Below are 24,550 nucleotides of genomic sequence, written 5' to 3'. Positions count from 1 at the left end.
CTTCGTTGGTTCATGTTCTGAACAATGATGGGTTACATTGTCCTCCCTAATTTCTTGTAATCGCTAGTGAAGGGGGCGATGTTTTAGCATTTGTTGCAGCGTCTTTTACCTGTGTACCCTCCTTCATTACCTTATTTATGTCTTTATTTTCCTGTTGCTTGCCTCTCTGTGGGCTTCCTTTCTACTCTTGATTTTTGCCTTGGTTATGAAAATCTCCAGTTCGCAAAAAAAAAAAAAAAATAATAATAATATTTGTACATTAATTTGTAAAAATAGCAAGCAAATTTTTTTTGAATTCGCATACAATTTTTTGTATATTAACACTGTTCTAAATCACAGCTTTAGCTTTAGTACGAGCTAGGCAAATCCAGCTTCCCTCTCTATTTCAGAGCTCTGCATCCAAAGATATGGAGTCCATAAAATAAATCACCATAAAGTTCAAACTACTCTTTAGTATTGTGCAAGACAACTAGTTATTTGTGAATAAATGAAACTTTTAATTAGATTAATATGTTATCCTATGTATATTACATTTACATAAAATCAGGGACCTTGCAATAATTATTGATATTTTTATCCATTTAAGTATTTTATTTACTTTGGATTTAATTATCTTGGATATCAATTAAATTCTATTCTTCGCAAATAGCGTTTTATCGCATCAGCAAAAAGCAATTATGTTTATGCATATTGGTGGGGGCTTGATCCCTACCGATCTTCATTTTCCCCTAACAGCTAACAACTTAACCTACTAACGAAATCATTTGTAAAATAAAAAATTTTCATTCTTCTTTAAAATAGAAGGAGATTTCCTTTTGTCCATTCTTATGCATAAAGGTTCGAAAAGGAGTTGGAAAATTAGCATTTTATGTAACAAAATGTTACACTTCTAAAAAGAAATAAGAGCTATCTTTTTAATAGGACATGCTATGGGTTCGTTTGGAATTGTTTTTTTAAATAATTGAAAACACTTTTAGAGAAATTGCATTTTTACTAAGGATTGTTTCTAAAAATATTTTCACCAAAAACCTTTTCAGCTATTTTAAAAGCACTTTCAAGCGAACATTATTTTATTGTTATAATTATGAACACATTCCATCATAAATTAATAATTATGCAGACACATTTTTTTGTGATTGTGGTTATCAAGTGGTGCAACTCGGGCGCATTAGATGGTCAACTCAAACCTAACTCAACATTCTTAATTCGGGCTTGGGTTGGCTTGGGGTTCATGCTAGTTTATTCGGGTTCGAGTTTAAATTGGGTTTGGGCAAACTTGGATTGGGTTCGGGTTTGCCCAACTTTATCAATTTCAATCTTGTAACACATTATTTTATAAGATAAATCTCAAATTTTGAACCAAATAACGTCAAAAATGTTTAAAATTCAATTTTACACAAACAATACCAACGTTTTAACCAAAAGAAACATAAAATCAACACAGTCATTCAATGTTCAAGTGAAAACCAAACAGCAATCTTCAAGTATTGCCCTCCCAAACTTGTATCTAGCTTATATATAATATGAAGTGGGATGGTTAATATGTACATACGCAATTCAGGCTAGAAGTCGGGTTGGATTTGAGTTGACATGGACGAGCAAAACATCAACCTAACCCAACCCAATAAATAATCAGGTTGGATTTGGACAGATTTTTACTTTGTTCTAACCCACTCGATCGGGTTTAAATTAAATTGGCATGAGCGGATTCGGGTTGACCATCCCAAATTGCATCCCTATGGTTATCGGTCATTCCATCAACCTATCCGAACAACTTGTCCTCCCCTTTTGATGAAGCTTGTGATCCAAAATAGACCCAACTTTCTTGTGTGATAACAATGTCTATTTTCCTAATAACTTAAAATGATATTGTTCATACTTCAAAGTGAAATAGACAAAAATATATTTCATAAAAATGATAGAACGGGTATGTATTATTTAGGATATCAAAATAACTTACTAAAAGTGTTTTGGGAGCATATGGTAATTTGCAGAATGAGATTCAGTTCGGATTTCTATGTCCAGAGTTCGTGGATCAAGAGATTCGAACCGTTCAAAAGATAGAGAAATAGATTCGGACCATTTAAGTTTTTGGGTTTTTTGTAAAGTGAATCAGTGTGATGGGCTTATAACAGTTGTAGGATTAAGATTGGGTGATCTAAATCTTCCGGTCCACGGGGCTCTGAATACTGAAATTCAGAGTGGATCTCACTCCGTAATTTGCTCTGCTTCGAAATGCAATGGATTAAGCACAACTAAACCTTGATTTCTATCTTTCGGTAAATAAAATTTGCTATCATAAGTGAATGCATACAACACCAAGATAAACAAACCAAACAAAAAAAAAGGTTGGACAAGACAAGGTGTTTTCCAATAGTAAACAGAAAAAGCTTAACCTGTCTTCAAAGATAGAAAATATATAACTTTAATATTTAGATATTGTCACAAGTGTTCGGATATTACAATAACATGTTCGGTTTACAATGTTGCTTGATGGGTTGGCAAAATATTAAATTAGGTTTAGATGCTAAAGCAGATAATCACTCTATGGGAAGTTTGGTATTAAATTGTCGTGTTCTTTTGCACTAAAGTTGATTTTGTGAAATTCGACATATTTACCGTGAAAATAATATTGTTGTTAGTTATTTGGCTTATTGGGGTTTGTGACTTGTGCTACAGTTTGAGTCCAGTCTATTTTTAGCAAGCTTCTCCTTCTTGTTGTCAGTTGCTTGTTGCAGATATATTTCGTAACCTCATGATATTCTTATGTAATCTTTCTTTTTCTTGTAGGCATATGCCCCTTGTCGACCAAGAAAAATATATTAAATTTGGTGGGTGCAAGCTGAAGTAATCTTTTAGCTTGGAGAGATACCTAGGATAATGCAATATGTACTTTGATATCTCCGTGCTTTTGTGAATTTTTAATTAGAAATTATTTTGGACAAACCAACATTGCTGATTCTCTTTCGATTGGTGTGGTTTACAGGCTGAAACATTAGCATTGAAGGAAACTCCATGTGTTAAATTATGTGCTTGAAACCCTCAATATTAAATCGCTTTTATAACCAAGAAACAAAATCTGCACTTTGAGATTGGTTTGTCAATGCTCATTACACATGAAACATAATCAAGAATATTAATTAAAAAAACCAAGAATATTAACACGATCCAATAGTAGGGAAGTTATGCATGAACATAATGCTCTTAAGTTCCCTCTAGACCTAGCTGCTGTTGAAGTCTTAGTCTTTTCTTGGAATTGACTTAGTGAGAGCACCCAAGTCGGGACAAGAAGGATATGAATTTTTGTACGAGTGAACTTCGTAACAAGAGAAAGCTTCCCTGAGTCGTTGTCCAAGCATAAGTTGAATATCCGAGTGCAGAACGAACAAGACTAACAAAATAATAAGAATATTATTAAACTTACTGAGAATGCCGAAACGGCTACAAAACCCTAAGAGACTACATTGTGAATAACTTGTTTCTACGAGCTACAAAGCATCATATATATAGAGAACTAACCTAACCCTAATAAGTAAGAAACGAAACCCTAATACTAACGGGCTAAGCCCAAATTCAAACAATAAAATAATCCTAAATTCCAACACCCCCTATCAAACTCATGGTGGTACATGTCACAAGTTTGCCAACAAGAAGATGCGGATGCAAGCTCCGTTAGGCGAACAAGACAAGACAAGCTCCGTTAGGCAGATATGACAAGGCAAGCGATTTAAGCAAACAAACAAACAATCCATTTAGACGGCAAATGTGCTAGGTTTCTGGTTGCAGCAGCCTTGTGCAGATGGGGTTGATGCGAGTGCAGTGGAGATAGGATTCTGTTGACGCAATGGTTCAATGGGTTCAAGACAGAAGCGAAGTACAAGGTCAAGCAGTAATGCGATGGTCATCTGTGCAACAGTGCAACAAGGATGTGATAAGCAGCGGGCATGTAATCCTGGATCAGTCGAATATGGGTGATGGTATGAATACGGATCAGCAGAGTTCTTGATTGCAGTGGCAACATGGGTGGATGGTGATGAATTCATCTGATCACGGTGTCGGTGATCAGATCGTTGGGAAGGGAATCGGAACAAGCACATCGATGGACAACAGGAGGTGCAGCAGCGGTGGATGCAAAAGATAGAGAATGCAGCAATGGGTTCGAGAAGATTGTAGCGTGATGGTTCAATCAGACGAGGTGCAGATTTAGTCGGATTTGCAGCGGGTGGTTGCAATGGTAGCGTGTTGGTGATCTGATGAGGAAATGATGGCAGGTACGGTTCAAGGCTTTGGGTATGTAGGGATCTGGGAGTGGTTCCAAGCAAACATATTCAAATTTTTTTTTTCTTTTCAAAACGAATACTGAAAACTAATATCAAACAAACAGCATGGATACTTATCAAGAACAGATTAAATCCCCTATTCTGATACCAAGTTGAATATCAAAGTGCAGAACGAACAAGACTAACAAAATAATAAGAAAATTATTAATTAACTGAGAGTGCCGAAACGGCTACAAAACCCTAAGAGACTACATTGTAAATTACTTGTTTGTACGAGCTACAAAGCATCATATATATAGAGAACTAGCCTAACCCTAATAAGCCAAAAAACAAAACCCTAATACTAACGGGTTAAGTCCAAATTCAAACAATAAAATAATCCTAAATTCCAAAAGCATGAACTGCGCAGCCCCTTGCTCTAGTTGAGTTACTTTGCCCCTTCCTCACGCTCTGTTAATCGGGAGAGGTATAGCTATAGCCAGGTGTTCCTCTGGTTATTCCTTTTTAGTAGAATGAATTGTTTTTCTCACCCAAAAAGATCTCTGCAGGGCTACCGCCTGTTTAAGTATCATAAAAAAGTACAAATAGGGCCTCTTTCTCGGACCTCTCAGATATAGAAGACATTGGGGATGCAAAAAGTGAGTTTCTCGGTAAGGAACTTTCATGGCTTTCTTATAAGAAAAAAAAAATCAATTTTTGAAAGACTTTGTACTGTTATATCCGGAAAACCTAACATTGAAATCTAAATGAAAGTTGAATACGTATACGTCTCTGGTTTTTCTCTGTTTTTCTGGAGCTTTTTCTTCATTTTTTTTTTCTTAAATGATGGTGTAGCGTATGAATAAGTTTCTTTTATCGTAATGTAGTATGTACTGAAGTCGAAGATGGTTAACACACTCAATACAATTTGTGAAAGTTACTAAAATGCCCATGCATTTGAGAAGCACGTTGTTTTTTTCCCTTCACGTACTAAATGGATGAAAATGCAACATGTTCTTGAATTGCATCGTTTGCTAAACTACAAGATCCAAAATTGAGACAATTAAAATCACATTAACCAAAAATGAACTTAAATTATTTTTGAATTCGTATACAATTTTTGTATATTTTTTACTACAATTTTTGTATATTAACACTGTTATAAATTCACAGCTTCAGCTCTAGTATGAGCTAGGCAAATCCACCTTCCCTCTCTATTTCTGAGCTTTGCATTCTCCATTCCTCAAATGATCTTCCAGCTAATCTCAACCTGTATCACTCCATTCTTTGAATTGATTAAGTGGTATTTCTGGTTGATCCGACCGTTGTGCACAACGTCTCGTAGATTGATTTCTACATATCCCAAAGATTCCTACGCATAACAGTTGAAAGAAAATCATAAGTTAAAATGTTGTCAATTACGTGCAGAGATTACTTGTTTACTGATACTAATTGTGTAAATGGAAGTATAAATGGTTGAACTAGTTCACACCTTCCTACGGAAACTAATGCCGGTCCTCTTACTCACAACCTCAATATGAACTTTCTCACTCAAAGGTGGCTCATCTAGCATGAAAGGGAATTCCTTGCTCCATCGGGGATCACGAGTTTTCCGAAGCATCTGAAGAAGCCAAATTGTATCATATGTTACCAGAGGGATTATTACGTTGCTGCTAACCATACTAAAACCAAAACTTACATGTGTTTTCTTCTGTTCTCCTCTAAATAGGAGGATGGCATAAGGATTGTTGTGGGACTTCCCTTCCACATTCTCGGCTCCTTGAATAATAACCGATAGTAAACCTGCTCCACCTAGGGTTCCCTCATCTGATGACATTGACATGTCGATTCCGCTTTCGTTTCTCCTATGTGCTGAATCAATAGGTCCGCTAAATCCACCACTAAACCTGCTTATGTCTTCTTTGAAAGGCACAAAAGTTAGTTCCACCACAAGCTGCCCTCTTTGCTTCTTGTTTGTACAATTGCTAATATTCGTGTCCTTGAGCAAATCAAGTTTAAACTCTTGCAACACATGGGGTGTAAGTTGCTTGAGAGGAACTAACTGCATTCCTATCCTATCATGCCCACCAACCTGCAGGAAGAGCAAACTAGAATGATCAGAAACAGCCATCTAAAACATAACTACACGGTTTTTTTGCTTCCATTGATCTGGTATTTTGAAAGAAGTAAAGGGGGTAAGAGAGGATACCTTGTCCCAGTCAAAGACTTGTAACCGAAGAAGTTGGGTCTTGGGATCCTTCACAAGAAGCTTGAACTTCTCGTTCCACTCGGGGTTCAGGTTTTTCTTCTTGATAGTTGTTTTCTTTGCTGGCAACCCATCTCCAGTCAGGCTGAGCTTGACATAAGGATCGGATGATCCTATGATATCCTTCTTCAAGAGTTTAACCGCGTGAACAACATTCACGTGTAGTATTCCGACCGGCTTCTTTACAGCCACTCTGTATAAATGAAAAATTCATAAAATTCAGAGAAGGTGACCAAAGCAGAAAGCTGTATCATCTCAGATCAACTTACGTTGAAACATCAAGGATAGGTATTTCAAGAGTCCGAGGCCAGAGGTAGAGGCTTGCAACTTGCTTTTTAATAGTCTCCTGCAGGAAATTATATCACATAATTGATTCAAATCCAACCAACCATTCAAATGTCAGACAATTAGATAAAATCCCAACTTCAACACGAAAGTATTACCAGTGTAGCACCTGAACAAAACGATAGAGGCCGGGTATGGACATGATATCGGCTCCCAATATTTTCATTCCAAAATCTACATGAGGCTGCAGATAGTTGAGAGAAATTCAGCATACAAAACAGATCTTATATATCCAACCTTTCAAGGCACGAAAAAAAATACGCATCAATTGGTGCCTTCTGCTCACCTTCTCCATCAAAGACACCACAATGTTAGCAAAGCACGGAAAGGAAGGCACGAGCGGTTTGAAAGCTATCCTTGGCGCCAAAAATACTTGTATATCGACTAACTGAAATGAAGTTTAGTTTCTGAACAAATGCATCCACATTGAGAAAACAAATTACAAAAAGTCTTTGTTCATCTGTCAAGAAATGTTTCCTTACGTTCTTACCTGAACTGTAATTCGTAGAGACAGAACTTTTAACACCAGAATTATGTTGGGATTTCCTGCCCATTTAATTGATGGTTCCATGATTAATTCATTATCGTTCGTCTCGAAGACTTCAAGACCTGAAATGTTGTAAACAAAAATAAATGATAGCACCACAAGGACAAACAAACGATGTTTGTTTGCTACTAGGAATGAACTTTTCCACTATAATGTATACATTTATGCATCAATATGTTTTCTAGGTCACAAGCGTTGCTCAAAATTTCCTGAATTTCAGGTATTACATATCGTACTTTCTTTCTTTCTTGTTGGGGGAATTAAGTTATGTAGCCTAATACTGAGACTTAAGTAATCAGCGATGTGACAAAGACTGAATGAATTATTCAGAAGAGAATCGAAATACTGATCTATGAAATTGAAAACTATTTGTGCACGCCAATTATGCAGTAAATCGAATTAGATATTGCTGTGAATAAACTCACCGTTAAGAATAGGAGGAAGAGTTCCCATATCCATTCTCTCAAAGTCAATTGACTCAATCTGAAACTTCCCAATGTACTCATCAAATATAGGTTGAGCAACGCTTCTTATTGTTCCCGCAATTTCCTATAAATAATGTTAAAATCACATATCAAACTAACAACAATAACAATAATCAAAAGGAATAAAAAGTGACAAAAAATTAAAATATATATCACCTTCTCAAGGTAAGGCCATAAATCTGCAATAAATTTATTCAACCAGTCTACCTGCAAAGTTGTGATTATAACCAACACAAAATGGATAAAGATATAGCTTAGGAACAGCAAGAGAAACAATAATTGAAAATCTACGGTGGAGATTGGAAGGCGATACTAACTCTATGATAATTAGGGTTCTTCACCCACAGTGGAATTTCAGGAAGAAGATCTTGCAAGGCAAATTCATCTAAATCATAAAGTGGTCTGCAAACTGGATCCTGCATAGTATGTCAAGTTAATATAAGTAATGCAGACATGTTTGACATGATTTAACTTTCTTCGGGTTATAAACTTAGTCTTTGGCACTTTTTGAATTTCACTAGTACACACAGAATTTAATTTAATTGATCCTTTGAAGTAATTTACTGAGAAAGTTGATGGCTGACTGCTAATGCGACAATCAAAGTCATAATTAGGATGAAAAAGTAAGAAAGTCAAGTGATTTTAATTCCTCTTAACAAATATAACAATTCGAGTTTAAACACCCACATTATGCAACTATTCTACCATCTTTGTAGAGTCTTCCAAATGAGTTCAGCTGCTTGTTTTTCAACTTTCGAAAAGAACAGTTAATACCATTGCATTCTCACATCAGAACATAAAATAAATTAAAAATTTTGAGTGTGAAAATAAATCCAGGATGAGAGCTTCACAACATTTTAAAATTAAGACTGAGCTGGTGAAATAAAGAAAAATACAATTAGCCATCTACTAGTTGGTTACGAGCATTCATCCTGGCACTAAGAGTTCCTAAGATTGATTGGCCCTCCCCTGATATTGCTTGTATAAAAAGAAACAATTAGACATCTTTGCTTTCCATTTGAACTTTCCCATGGAAAATAGAAGTCCCATAAGAACATACAGTTTGAACTGCCAATCTGGAAAAATCAAAATCTGACCGGAAACCAGATAAAAATCAATTTGAAAAGAAAGTAAATTATGCAAGACGGGTAAATAATTCAACAAGTATAAATCTTATCAAATAAATAAATGATCAAACAAAGAACAATAAGAAAATAGACTTACCTCAACTTCTTCGGGCTTTGAATAAACAAAAAGGAAAAACCCCACCAAGAGTCCAAGAGAAATTCCGATTCCAAAACCAAGAATTCCCAATAAACTGCTCACAAATCCCATCTTCTAAAACCTCCCTAAAAAACTCAGAGAAGCCACATTCCCAGCAAACAACAATGTCAGCGATAGATTTCTAAGAAGAGAATATGCTGATCAGAAGCGTTTCGAATAAACTCTACAACTCAAACCGCCAAAACAGAAGAAACGTAAGCTGTAACTCTAAACACAGACTATGAAATGACCTAATGAAATCGTTGTTGTATCTTGTAAATGCTACAGCTTGAAGGCCACGTAAACCTCAAAGTGTATATATGGATGATCTCATTTTCTTTTTCTTTTGTGGCATTTATATATTATAGGGATTATGGTTGTTTTCAGGCTGTCGAAAATTCTATTGGCTTTTGTTTTCGGTCAAAAAATTCTATTGGATTTAGTCTTTTAGATTTATGTAGAAAATCACAATATATACCTTAGTTTCGTTGGAATCGTTGTTTGCTAATTCAAGAATCATATTGACTATTATATGTAACTAAATTGACTAATAATACGTTTTAAGGAGTGTGTTGCTACCGATAAAACACAATATGAGTCATGTGAAATTCTATTTCTACAAATTATTTATTGAGAATTGTTATTGGCACTCTAAAAATTTCATTTTGCACTTCAAACTTTCTATAATTAAAAATAAAAATACACTTATGAGTAGTGTAAAATGAGATTTTTGAAATGCTAATAACAATTCCTTATTTAATTAGTGGAAAATTATTTCTACTTAATTACAAACTAGTCTTTGATTGGCTAGAAAAAGTTTAATTAAGGACAATACTTGGATACACCGATCTTCGACGGGGTTGGGTCGATGGAGGAGACGGGGTGGGAACAATGGAGGCAAAGTATATTGGTAACCTTAACAATTCGTATGTTTGATGGGACAATATTTACGATGGGTCAAATTATGCAATTCTCAGAATATACTCTTCGAAAATATAAAAATAGCATTAGTAGCCTCTGAGCTTAGGAGAGGATCCAAATCCGTGCATAAACCTTAACCAAAATGTTTTTCATTTCTACATTGGTTCTGTCATCTATACGCACTATGCAAACGGTACAAAGCAAGAAAACAAATCTATAGAAGCCAATAGAAAAGATGCCCATCAACTATTATTTTCTTGTTCTTAGCATTACTAAACTGTTCATTGTTTCTTTCTTTTCCTTTTATCCCAGAGGACACTATTTTCTTGTTTTCGGGGGCATCCATCTTTGAATTTTTTTTCTAACATATGCATCAACAATAAAGTCTTATTTCAATATGTGGGTCGGCAATCTTAGAACATCATTGTGCTTAGTTTTGCACTAAGTCTTTCGTTAGCTCTATGTTATCCATGTTTTATTTAGAGTCTCTTTCCAAGTCTTCCTCTACCTTTTTACTTGAGTTTTGTCTCATAATCGCATTTTCTAACCGGAAAATCTGTAAATCTTCCGTTCATATATCCAAACCACGTTAACCGATTTCCTCTTTAATTGCCGCAACTCCTACTTTACCTTGAATATTCTCGTTCTTAATTCTGTCTTTTTTCGTGTACTCACACATCCAACAAAGCATTCTCATTTTTGCTACACTCATTTTCTGGACGTGAGACCACTCATTTCTAACAAATAAAATATAAAAATTACAGTGAGACATTGCAAGTATTGTTTTCTTGTTAGATTAAAATTGATTTATTTATTGGTTTTGATGAAATAAGTAATCCAAACTTAGGGGAAGAGATCCCCTCCGGATATCTCACACCAAAGCCCACCAATCAATTAATCTGGATCTTTGAAATTTAATCAAATAATTACAAATAGGGAGCCTTTTTAAATGTTATAATAATTTTAACCGTTGGATCAAATTTTAAAAGTTCGGATTAATTGATTAGTAGGCTTTAGTGGGAAAGATCCGAAAGGGATCTCTTCCCCAAACTTAGAACCTTCTTAACTTCGCTTGCAAATATTGAAAAAGTCTCGCTGGCCCCGTCAGCATTTTGGTGCGGCCAACTGTCCACAATTAGTTGAATAGTCTTTCAAGTATGGTCATGTTTGAAGGTAAATTTGGAAAAGTATTCAAAAACTTATGTCGCAAACAATATTAACCAGAAATAGAATTTGGGCCTCCTCCAACCTGACGCTAAAATCACTTCGACATCTATAAATGGGCTTTACATTGCATATTCAGCTATTTTTGTTTTTTTGTTTTAGATAAAACTCACGAACTTGAAGATCTACAGTGTCTGCCCAACCTTGTATTAGCCACTGTGCTATTCGCCAATTGGATGGGACTTAAGGCCAGTTATATATATATATATATATATATATATATATATATATATATATAACAAATGATATTATCTACACGAAGGAGATGGGAAAGTGGGTTAAACCTCACAATCTTCTAACAATAATATGGTTCAAATTCGCTTTTGGCAAGAATCGAACCTAAGAGCTGTCACTTACAAATGAAGAGAAATACCATTAGACCGTAATATTAAATTATAGTTTGATATTATTGTATATTTAAAAAGTAATTGTTACTTATTATTATGGTCTATTGGTATTCTTTTTACTTGTAAGTATGAGGTCTTAGGTTTGATGCTCACCAAAGGAGAAGTTGAACCACATTATTATGGCAAGCACATTGTAAGACTTAGTCCACACCCCACTCCCTTATTGTAGATACTATCGTTCTGTGAAGTAAAATAATTGAGTGTTTGATAAATTGTGTTTGAAATTAGTCGTGCTAGTGAGTTTCAATTGCGCTTTATTTTGGTCTATTAATCATTATGATGTTATTTAATAATATAATCTAGTGATATTTTTCTACCCATGCTAAAGTAATCTCTTAAATTTGAATATTTTGGATATCACACCAAATAAGACTTTAAAAGGATAGAAACCAAAACGAAACGTAACGGTTGTATTGTCACAGTTAACAACTTTCTATGTTCAAAAAATTGGTATTTTGGGCGAAACCTTGCGTTGTCGTGAGAGAATTCCTATTACTTTCCGTCTTAAACTGCAAAGCACACAATAGTTAGACATGTATCATGCCACATAAAGCTGCTGTAGCCACACGACACAAAGCTGCTGTAGCCTGTAGCCACACAACACCCAATGATTTCCTTCCTACATTCCCAGCTCTATCAATTTCAATGCCATAAATGACAAAAAAAAAAAAAAAAAAAAATTCAATGCCATACACACACGACACAAAGTGTGTTTACATGAAAGTTTACGTCACACAAAAAGCACCAAAACATATACAGGAGACTTTGATCAGGCCATCTGAGACCAAGAAAAAATTAGGTCATAGTTCTGCTTCCACCACCCTGCAGACAACGTCGAAAAGTTTATTTCAAATGGAGGCAGCAGCCTTTATAATTATATCTGACCTTAATCATGGAAAAATGATAACGTGGAAACTTAATTAATGAAAGTACTTGAGTTTTGTTTTATTTCTAGAATTGGATTAATGAAATGGATTACTCATTATATTTGAGGCATGTATGTTGAAAGGAAGGAAAAATACAATTTGTCCAACTTGAAGATAGAAATGTGTTACTTATCAAGGAAACATATGTATGCCAATACCCTCCTCAATCAACGGCGAAGCCAAGAATTGACGAGGAAAGAGGCGAATTTAAAGAATGCAAGGTTAAAAAAATGGGAGACTTTGGATCCGGTCCCTAGTAACTAACATTATTTGACTAAATCCTTAATAGTATTCAATTTTTTATCAATGTCCCTTGACTTTGTACACCTCATTATTGCTATTAATATGTATTTTCATATGTTTGATATTAATTACTTGACATATTATGGGATTTAAAATCCCATATTATATGGCATATAAATTAAAAACGATTACAACAAAAAAAGAAAATACTAAAAAATTTTGATTGAATAAATAGATTAAAATAGGTAACAATATACCTTTGAAATAATAAAGGGAGACTTTGGATTGGGTCCCTAAATACCAATATTATTTGACTAAAATCTTTGTAATAATGTATTTCTATGTAGGTTATAATATTTTTAAATTAAAAATAAAATTTGTCGTTATTTATATTAATGAGATTTTATATAAAACCCATAATTTATGGGATTAAAAAAATATTAAAGATAAATTATACTATCAAATATATTAGGTATATATATACATTGGTACGTTCATCAAAACTAACCAAAATATTTTCGAAGATCGGAACTCAAGAGGTTGTTTGGCATGTGTGGAGTTGAATCCAGAGTTCTAGATTTGGTGTTGACTTGTGAATCCGGCAAAAATTTGAAGTTGTGAATCCGGCGTTTTCAAGAGGAATAAGGTTTATGTCTGCCATCTTTTCCAGTATTTTGTTTTTCTTGCTTTATAAAAGGTAAGGTCTATGTTCCCTAACTAAATGTAATTTTTTTTTCATATTCATAAAATTCTCTCGTACTATCAAAGTTCTAAAAAGAAATCTATTGTCAACTTATGGCCAAGGGAGCAATTTTCATTTGCCATGTGGGCTCATTACTATGGTTGCTGTTGCTTCTAAGTTATTATTTGTTTTTGCCCTAAATATGACTATAATATAGTTCTTGTTAATGCTCGTTACGGTTGTTTTTGCACCAGCTAATATTGGTACTTTAATTGCTACTTAATACTATGATCTAATAATATTCCTCTTCACTTGTAAGTGAGAGGTTTTAGGTTCGATTCTCGCCAAAGACGAATTTGAACCACACTATTGATAGCCTATTGTGAGGCTAAGTTCACTCCCTCCCCCTTAATGTAGATAATATCATTTGTTAAAAAAAAATACTTGTACTTTAATTAGCGATTCAACAAACCTAATTGAATTATATCCACCATGATTTTCTTAAACAATCTTGCAATAACTATAGAGTGTGTGCTATCCACACACCCTTGGTTAATTTATATCATTTGATTTCCTTCAATTAATCCAATTGGACACCCGAAAATTAGAAGAGTGTGTGAGAAGTAAAAAGGGGTATGTGAATATCACACCCTTAATCATGAAAATTTAGGGGCCGTTTGATAATTTCAGTTTTTGTTTTCACTTTTTATGAAAACTCATTTGGTAACTACCTTCAAATTTCATAAAAATGAAAACTGAAAAACCAAAAAGTAAAACACTTTTTTGAGTTTTCAAAATTTGGTGTTTCAATTTTCTTTTCTTTTTTAATAAAAGCAGTTACCAAAGGATTTTCAGTTTTCATTTGCAAATCATTTAAAAAAAAAAAAAAAAAAGTAAAAAGTGAAAACAAAATAGCCATCCAACGGTCTCTAAAAAACAATTGAAGTTTAATCTATTATCTCTGCTTCTAGAAGTAGACAGAACCAGTATTCAATTTAACTATTATAAAAACGAACTTGGATAAACTCATCTTAAGTTCTAATGTCACAGTCATAATCCACGTAGTCAATCTTGTCCACATTCATTACCTAAGATTCAAACGGAAATTTTATATAAGAGTGTGTAGTCCTCTTCTATAGCTTGCTAGCTAGCTGCCGTATGAAGCTTGCAATTTGCTAATATAAAGAGTTGAGACTAAGTTAGAGCACAGCTGCATGCATGCATGTTCAATTCAATTAGGTCGAGAATTCAATCACATTTTCAACGACCCAATTCTTGGGTTGTTTTTTTTTTTTTTTTTTTAGTTATTTAAATTTTTGCCTTCTGTTATTGGATATTCAAATGATAGAAACCGATTTGAATCATGAAATTATGTTACTCTGTTTGTGTAATGCGATGGTGTGAATTGTGAATTATGAAGACTATAAGTTTCTATTATAATAAGAGGTTCCCGATATATTCTTGAACTTGTGATGAGGTGTCGGTTTCTCCTATCAACTTTAATTTTAATTGATTACTCTTTTGAACTTTTATAATTAGTCAATTTCTTTCATCTTTCATCGTGTAAAGTTTTTATAGTTGGGATGTGCTATCCACACACCCATTTTCACTTCTCACACACCTTTGTTAATTTCTATCCGTTAAATCTTCTTCATTTCATCCGATCCGACGGCCGAAAATTAGAAAAGTATGTGAGAAGTAAAAAGAGGTGTGTGGATATCACATCCCTTTATAGTTCTATCTAACATTTTGTTGTCTTGGATACGTGATGTCCACGTGCGAAACATTCAGAGGGTAAAAAGGTCAATTTGCCCCACACTAGGCCAGAGTCTACTGACCTGCTGCGATTTTGATTGCGAATTGTATCAAATCCACATGTTATAAGTGAACAAGTCTCTTCCGATGATGACGCTGTCGCATACCCATTGATTTGGAGAAACCACCACCTGTGCAATCCAAGTTCATTACAGTTAAACCTTTATAAATAAATAAATTCAGATTCTCACCAGATTCTCTTTATGAAGATCCCAAGAATCCGTTAATCATATTCATTAATCGTACCTTTATAAATAAATAAATCCAGATTCTCGCCAAATTCTCTTTGTGAGGATCCTGGGAATCTGTGAATCATATTCATTCATCGTGCATCGTGCGGTTAGAAATCATTTTAAATTAAATACAAACAGTATCTGAAAAAAACAAACCGCACAATGTACAATGAACGAACATGATTTACGAATTCTCAAAATCCTCACCAAAAGAATCCGGAGAGGATCATGTTGGTAAATAAATATTGTACAGTGTATTTAGTCTCTCATTTTACGAACCAACAGTTCTTTGTATTTGTTTAATCAAATAAAATTTACGAATCTACTTATTTTGAAAAAAAATAGATTGTACATTATTCAATGTATTACATTATTCTATTTTATTAACCAAGCAAAAGCAATATGTATCATGAAACTATTAATTTGTATGCTGCGTGGGATCTATATGAATTTTTTATAATGTAATATCTTATAAGTTTAACGAACTATTAATGTAGCACGTTATATGAAGTCAAAACCAGCCAAAGATATTTATAACTGAAATTATTAAATTATCGAAACTTTACTGTATATAAAAGGCCAAAAGAAAGAAAAGTACAAGAAGAAAAAAAAAACAAACAAGATTGTGGTGGATCAAACAGCCAAAACACTCCTAGCTAGTCAAGAAAACACAAGTATGATAATGACATTTTGGGTTTTTTTGTTTTTTGAACAAATATTTTCTAATTAACTAAGAATTTAATGGAGAATATATGAAAATACAAGAAACATTGACAAAAAAGCACAACATGTGTATTAGATTTTGACTATGGAGTCCAGAAATTTCATCTCAAAATTGATATTTATTCTGTGTTCAGTTTTAATAATATAATCGAAGTACTTCGAATCTTAACATTGTTGTATGCCATTTCATTACTAACGTTGTAGTATTTGATTTTCAATACTATTGTTACCAGTGTTTTCGTTTTCATACTATTACTGTGGTATTTTATTTGGAATTTAATGTAAATGAAATATTATTTTAGTAAAGTGTTATTTTTAATTTTACAATAATACTATAGTTTAATGTGACCACCAAGAAGTAACATAAGTATTTGATACAATACGTGACCGGTGAACAACAATTATAATCATTCGACCGTTCAACAAGTAAATGACCTCAGTGTTGTGTGTAAGGAACTCATCTTTAAAGTTGGATTAATTTTTGTTGAACATGTTTGACCGTTTAACTAAGTATAGAATTAAATCTTAAAAGAAAAATTTAATCCAAAAATCTATAGTCGTCGCTGGCTTCTTGCTCTGTTTTGGGGTTGGTGGCAACCTCTCATTCTCTTAGTTTCTTCTTTTTTTTTGTCAAACGATAGATTTTGTTAGATTAGTCATCGACAAAGTTCGAACCTACACCATCATGCAAGGGCTCAACTCATTTCCACCATTGTAGTAAAGGGCCACTTGCCCTTAGTTTCTTAGTTTCTTCTCATATTAGTATTTCTGTCAATGAGTATCTCCTTAATGAGATTATTTGTGAGTCTCTCATAATGAGCATTTTAATTTTGTGTTGCAATATTAGTTGTACTTGAACTGTTAGAAAATTCTAGTCGGTGATACTATCACTGTTACCATCACTATTATAGAATCGTACATGAGATTTTCCATCTTGTACAGCTCCTTGAAGGTCAAAAATAAATATAAAGACTGTGCCAATATTCTTTTTTGAATCTTGATAGCTATCGACTCATTCTAGGTCTACTCTGCAATTTCTGGTAATTTTGATGATGGTGTTGACGCAAAGTTCATATTGGTACGTATGGACATTAGTTGGTTCCTTGTCAGGTCTTCTTTGGAGTCGGCCACCTCTGCTTATTGTCAAAGAGTGTCATTTTGCTCGTAATACTGAAGTTTTTGTCCTTAAAATTTCTCATGTGCCAATTCATGAAGTGTTTGACTTTTTCATTAGGAATGAAGTTCCTTTGGCTTTGGAGTGTCGTCTCAATCTTTTAAGTTTGGGTGTTGATGATTCCGAGACGTGGATGATTTCCTGTACTTAATCTCGGGCTTGTCTCACTCCTCAAATTAACCAGTACGGTGACAACTACTTTGGCCAAGTTCGCCTTTTATGTTTTGTTGAAGTCTCTTTGGATTAAGGACAACCTCTTGGATTTTTTTTCTTCTAGAATGTGCTCTTTGATGTTTGTATTAGCTCTTATATTATAATAAGGGAAGTGATTTTCACACACCCTTTTAAGCTTCTTAAATACGTCTCTTTATTTATGGTCGTTAAATTGAATAAATTAACCGGAATCAACTACTATAATTAAACAAGGGTGTAAGAGGCTAAAAGAGATGTGTGAAAATCACTTCCCTATAACAAAAGCGGTATAATTTTTGCTTCAAAAACCCAAAAAAAAAAAAGTTACTAATAGTATGCTATAGTGTTTTTGTTCTTTACTTGTAAATGAAAAATTTTAGGTCAAACTTCTGTCAATGGAGAGTTCGATATACACCAAATTGTTATGCTGATACATTGTATGACTTAGCCTAAATTTTTCACCCCTTTAGTGAAACTATTGTTGTATATTGAAAAAAGTTTTAAGAAAAATTAAAATACTAATCGTTGAACATTTGACCTTTAACAAGTATAGAACTAATCTCAGTCTTTGTTTTTTTATAAGAAAAATCATCCCAAAGTCAAAGTAACGTTTGTTGAACATTAATCCCCAAGTTAAAATGGCGAAAAGAACGTCTATTATACAGACTTCACAAAATTTCTGCACTTTTGTCACCGGTGTATATGGACAAATATACCTTTGTGGTCCAACAAGAGAGGATGTAGACTTCTCGAAATAGCCAATAAGCAATGATCTTTGGGGAGTTGGGAGGTTCGATCGTATGCATTTGGAATACTACTTGGCATGGACATTATGTTAGCCATTATCATCGTCTAACTATTATTCTTTAGGCAACGGCGTCTTATGACTTCTGAGTTTTGCATGCCTCCCTTGTAGCAATGTTCTTGCCAATTGCTAGAATATGATTGTATTGCCTTAATTTTAAACTAGCACACCTCTATTTTTTTTCTTACAAATTGAATTTAAAAATTGATTAAAAAAAAACACACACACACACACACACACACAACTATCCCACGGAGTTTTTCAATTCTCAAAGTTTTTAGTTAATTTTTTTTTAAATGGTATATTTTATGGATCACCCCATCATTCTTTTTTAAAAATTATAATTAAATAAGGATTATATATATATATATATATATATTGGATGTTTCACCAAATTGTCATTCTCCCTTAAATAGAGTAATGACAATTCTACATAAATTCTAAAATATTTTGAATGTAAAACAATTCTACCTAAATTCTAAAATCCATGCTGTAAGATTTGAAGCTATTCATCAATTTTTTCCTCAATTTAAGTCGTGAGAAATGTATGTGAAGCTAAATTGACAATTTTTAATGAGTATAATAATTTTTTTTTGAAAAAATAGTGCAAAGGAGTTTGCTTCGGAGGGTAAATAGGCTGTTAGTTGTGCACCCATATGCAACGTCAATAGCTTATAGAAACGAAAATAACAATGTTATTTTCTAAAGTATGTCACATGAATATAAGTCACCTGATTTAATTTGACTAAAAATGAAATAGAAAATCTTAAAGTAGCGATAAAGAACCATTTTTAATGAGGTTAAAGACTTGTTTTTTCAAAATAAAAATATCCCCCATATTCTCTATCTCTCCTCATGTGATCCAAAACTGAACCCTAATTTTTTCTTCTGCAATCATCCGGCCCCCTTGCTACTTCTTAGGAACGGCGACAACCCTTTTTCCTTCTTCCTCTACGCCCTTTACTTCAACCTTCACTCACTGCCTTGCAACTCCCCCTTCCTCGTCTCTTTACCCTTTTTAGTGAGCAACGGTCCATGGGTTTGGTTGGTATGGTTGTGGTGGGTCAAAATTGCCTTTCTACTGCTGGTTTCCATGGTGGTTATACGCTCCTTGACTGTTCCAATGGTTGAGCTGCCTTCCATAACCAAATTCATAATCAATCCACCTTGCCTTGGGCTACGATTGATGTAAATCCAACTTGATTTACCTACCAACAGTTCGTGCGTGTGTGGTTAGGATCTAGGAGCATATGCTTTTGATATCCATTTTGTAAGGTCCACTTCGTAATATGTATATCAAAAATCCAAACCATCTATATTATAGTACATCATTCATAGAACATCATTATAAAAAAAAAATTAGAAAATCCAAAAATATTAAGATATTCATTTGTAATGAAGAAAATGGACGAATGCGGTTTTATAAAGAAACACTAAATTTAATCCAACAGTCATATGGTTACAAATTTGGGTGACTTTTGATAAACCTGATCTTTGAGGTAAAACATAAAAAATAAACAGTTGGATCATTAAAATACATTACGAAATTGACTCCACAAAAACATGTATAAAAAACATGGATCCCCAGATCCTAACATATATAGATTTATGTAAATTCTAAGGTAAGTGTATCATTGCCAATCCTATATATTTTTCACAGGTGTTATTGAATTCTTAATTAAAAAGTGAGGGTTTTTAGTTATAGTTGTAGGGCATATATTTCACCACAAGGCCTCGTTTGATAAGGAGGACTAACTTGGATCAAACTATTCATTACATTGAAAGCATTTTGAAGGAAGAGATGAATGAAATTTCATATTTTGTCCAAATTGAAGGTTACTCGTGAAGAAAATATATCTTTACTAGTCTCCACAAAAATAATAGGATTAAAACGGATAACTTTTCTTCATGAGTAATCTTCAACTTAAAAAATATAAATAAATAAAAACTATCATCCATTACTTTCTTCAAAATCCCTTCAAATATAATGAATAGTCCTAGCTAAATTAATCTCTCGTCGAGGCCTAAACGTTTGTTGACTTAGAAAAACAAGACCACTTAGTTAAGTATTGAATATTAAAGAATTTGTTTGTATGTCGTCTGTCGTCATAGACAAATTAAAAAATGAAAAGGGGGCCACTGGGGTGAGAGATTTTTCAGTGTGATTGGTACAAGAAATGGTATATCACGTGTTACTATACAAATTGTGGGAAATGTGTGTTAAAAAATTATTAACTTAAAAAATAAAATTTCTCACCACATCTATTAAAACACGTGGTGTACCACTTGTGTTCTTTTTACAACTAAAAATTTCTCCAGTGGGGTGTGGTGGGGTTGGAAAGAAGATGAAGATCTAATCTCACCAATTTGATGGTATTGGTCAGTCTTTTACATTCTCATTGGCCTACGAATTGCTAAAAACTTCAATGGGTTGGTGACAACGCTTCAGTACCAAACACAAATGTATTAGAAAAATTAAAAAATGGCATCCGTCAATGGATAAGAAGTCGTGGTCTTGTCCAACCTTCCTATAAGATCCTTCGTCCACAGTTTCGTTAGGTGTCTATCTCTCATAAGAAATTAGTTCATAAATTGGGTTTTTTTTTTTTTTAAGTGAACGTTTCTTTAATTTTCTTACTTACCATACTCTTTTTTTTAAGAGGGAATAACTGGTTGTGAGTCACGGTTATCCATTCATTTCGAGCTCGGAAAGGTTATGGAGAATTTCATCCTAGTCGTGGTTACAGTCAAGCAGACTCATCAGCTCAAAGTATCGAACCCGAAACCTTCCACACTTTTTTGTTTATTGGAGAGCAGTAGTTCGTGCCCTTACCACTGGGCCACTTACTTACCACTTGTTGAAATGCTTTCATTTTTTTATGAAGTTGTTTTAGTTCATCCCCAAGTGGCAACCTTGGATGTTTCATTTTACAATTAAGGAAATGTTTTGGTTAATTAGATCATCACAAAATCATAGTACTTTAGAATGAAGTCATGAATTTTGTTGGTGTTAACTTCAATCAGATTGCCACAATTAGCTAATCATCGGTCTAATTTGAGCTTGGATAATTTTTAGGGTAAGATTAATAAAATTGCAGTGCTTGATATTCGTAAAATATTTTTTTTTTTTTTGTCAAACCATAGATTGTTAGATTAGGGAGCTGGCGTGATTTGAACCCACATCTTGGTATAAGAGCAACACTCTTCTCCATCACTATGATAGAGGATCACTTGTGTAAAATAATTAATTCAAAATATGACTTTGTTAACAACAGTCATTCACTTAGGTTGTTTGCCTAAAACTGGATACATGTATATAGATGCAAATGTAAGACTCAAATTGGAGAAATTGCAGCCATTATTATCAATATAATAATTTGGAGTAAATACCATGCAAAGATTCAACACCCCTATGAATTTCTCCTTTTGCTTTCACCAACCCCCCTTCTGAAAAGAAGCGGTGGTTGGTAGTGGGCGCATGACTTATCCATAAATTCCCCAAAATTTTGTTTTAAATTTTTCTTGTTGCAAAGCTAATGGCACATTATCTTCACTAGACTTTTGTTTAGTTTTCTCTCTACTGTTGTAAGTAGGTAAAGAACCAAAAGCTTTCGGCACCCTCAGCGTCAGCTTTGCCTGGTCAATGAGAAATTTTTCAGTGTATCAAAAATACGGTCCAACGTATCATAATATAAGTAGTTGGACACTTTAAAAAAAAAATCTCAACCATTTATATTATGACATTTAATGTCGGACGGACATTGAAAAATTTCTTCTCGTCAAGGATTCAGTCTCAAAGTTCTGTTTTAAATTATTTTGTCAAATTTGTTTAAAATCGAAACCTAATCATGTTATATGCCGCAATGAGAACATGCGTATCCAATAAATAATAAATAAAAACACTGAAAAATAAACATTTTTGGGTATTGCAAATTACACCGATGTTCATTTTTCAACATGCATCGATATATTATCATCGATCGCGCGGATCCAAAAGATCTGTTGTATGAATCATTGATAACATGCAATACATAAAAAAAGAAAGAAAAAAACATCTTTTTGGGTATATTGCATGGATTCTCGACATGAATCACGTGGATGTATAAATATGTGTGTGTGATAAGGTACGCACATTAACAGCATGGCTAGATATTATAATACCGTAAGGATGGGAATACATACCTTAAGGAAGGGAAGTGGGATGAAGAGAACGATATGTACCTTTCATGGCTTCTTACTTGCGTCGCATGTTCTGATTCAAAAACTAAAAAGAAAGGAAAACGAGGGGGATGAACAGAATTATATATCAATTTTTATGCTAAATCGTGCCATACTTTCAACAACTTAACATTTTATTTGGATAGTGATCTTAGAGATACCAATTCATATCTTGAAATTGTGGTATTTAATTTGCTTATGTTTTCGTTCATCTTGAACATCAATGGGTATTATAAGGTTTGTGCCTTTTGCATTTTACTACCAATAAACATGTGATGTATGCTGGTATTAAAAACCGTACTGCATTTTGCTACCAATAAACATGTCATGACTAACATCATAAGCATAACTTCTTTTATTTAAATGTTACTGTCTGGAATTCATCTAGATGTACCTTCGATCGTCTAATTTCTTTGTCTGTACGTAACACGTTTCTTCGCTCAACACAAGATTGCTTCTTTTAGGATATATAAAAACCCTATTGCATTGGTTTTACATTTTAAAAAGATACCGATGCTAAATGCAGACGCTCAAAATCAGCCGTGATACAACTCTCAAATGCAGTTAATGACTACTTTATTTTGGTGGTTGTTTGTGCAACTCCTTTGGCCAAATCCTGTCCGACTGTCCGTATATAGAGGCGAAGCTGCATCCCTAAATTCTGACATAAGGAGGACCTTATAAATACTGTGACGCTAATACGAGGGCCATCTTGAATTTTTCCCAATCGAATTATTAATGGAAGGAAATAACTAATAAGATATGGATTTGGGGGAAAGAAAAAATACATAAGAGATCCATTGCGAATATCCTACCAAACACGTACCAATAAAATCCAATCATAAAATGGGGTTGGTAAGCTTTCCACTAAAATTTGGTGCATAAAAGAAATAGGTCGGTGCACACCACCTACTTTTACCTCTTACGCGTTTTTCTCAATTTTCGGTCATCGAGTCGAATGAATTGAAGAAAATCAATTAACAAAAATTAACAAGAGTATATGAAACATAAAAATGAACATGTGAATAGCACTACCCAAGAAATAATAGGAACGAACTAGTGATGCAAACATCAAACAGAAAAATAGATATGATAGTGTTGCCCACACACTCATCTTTACCTCCCACACATCCTTATTAATTTTTTGTCATTGATCTTCTTCAATTCATTTGATCCAACAGTCAAAAATTGAGAGTGATATGTAAGAAGTAAAAAATGAGTGTGTAAATAGCACTAGCCAAAAAATATATCAAATGATTATTCAATAACCTAGGCAGCTGAAGCAAAATACCCCAAATCATGTTTTTGTTTGTTTTGTTTTTCCTTGCCCTAAAACTTTTAATCAAGTAATTTGCGTGCACAAGTAACTAAAAGCACATGGTCATATAGATTTGTTTGAGATTTAGGGGCGCACGAAATTGTGTCAATTTCCAAAGTGATTGCGTCAAGCACCTTTGTAATAAAAAATACAAAAGCAAAAGAAAATGAAAGTGAAGAAATCAAAACTAGCTTTAAAATTAAAAAAAAAAAATGGATTTTTTAATTTTAGTTTAAGATTTATTTTATTTTTTATACAAAGATATATTTACACAAAAGGATGCGAGAATGAATTATTATCAAATTTGGCATTCCAAAGATTCGAAACTAAAACTCCTCATCTAACTCAATAAATCTTAAATTTCAACAAGAAAAAAGTAAACTAAAATAATAATTATACATCTAAAATAAGAAAATTATATTAAATTAATTCATATATTTCTTTCTTTCTTCTACTTTTTTCTTCAACATGCATTGCTTGTATGGCATTGCGAGTTACTTTATT

General features: G+C 33.5%; 1 protein-coding gene across 1 annotated transcript; it reads right to left on the bottom strand.

Annotated features, from left to right (window-relative positions):
- Positions 1 to 5,333: 5,333 nt before the first annotated feature.
- LOC126628136 (synaptotagmin-3-like) lies at positions 5,334 to 9,561 on the bottom strand. Its single transcript, XM_050297724.1, has 12 exons — positions 9,127 to 9,561; positions 8,220 to 8,318; positions 8,059 to 8,109; positions 7,843 to 7,966; positions 7,361 to 7,479; positions 7,157 to 7,258; positions 6,980 to 7,054; positions 6,795 to 6,871; positions 6,469 to 6,718; positions 5,959 to 6,351; positions 5,752 to 5,880; positions 5,334 to 5,631 (listed from the first exon to the last, which is right to left on the bottom strand). The coding sequence occupies exons 1-12, from the start codon at positions 9,235 to 9,237 to the stop codon at positions 5,503 to 5,505; spliced, it is 1,659 nt and encodes a 552-aa protein (XP_050153681.1). The 5' UTR covers positions 9,238 to 9,561; the 3' UTR covers positions 5,334 to 5,502.
- Between the last annotated feature and the right edge of the window lie 14,989 nt (positions 9,562 to 24,550).

This window comes from Malus sylvestris, chromosome 7 (genome assembly GCF_916048215.2).
Source record: "Malus sylvestris chromosome 7, drMalSylv7.2, whole genome shotgun sequence".
Classification (NCBI taxonomy): Eukaryota; Viridiplantae; Streptophyta; class Magnoliopsida; order Rosales; family Rosaceae; genus Malus; species Malus sylvestris.
The sequence above is the reverse complement of the archived record's forward strand: the minus strand, read 5'-3'. Positions and strand labels throughout refer to the sequence as shown.

Bases quoted from the DNA above. Each gene is read 5' to 3' on its own strand.
- LOC126628136 (XM_050297724.1), bottom strand. From the start codon at position 9,237: ATGGGATTTGTGAGCAGTTTATTGGGAATTCTTGGTTTTGGAATCGGA. The intron at 6,872-6,979 runs GTGCTACACTGG...AATTTCCTGCAG, and splicing joins GCCTCTATCGTTTTGTTCAG to GAGACTATTAAAAAGCAAGT. The intron at 6,719-6,794 runs GTAAGTTGATCT...TCATTTATACAG, and splicing joins CCTATCCTTGATGTTTCAAC to AGTGGCTGTAAAGAAGCCGG.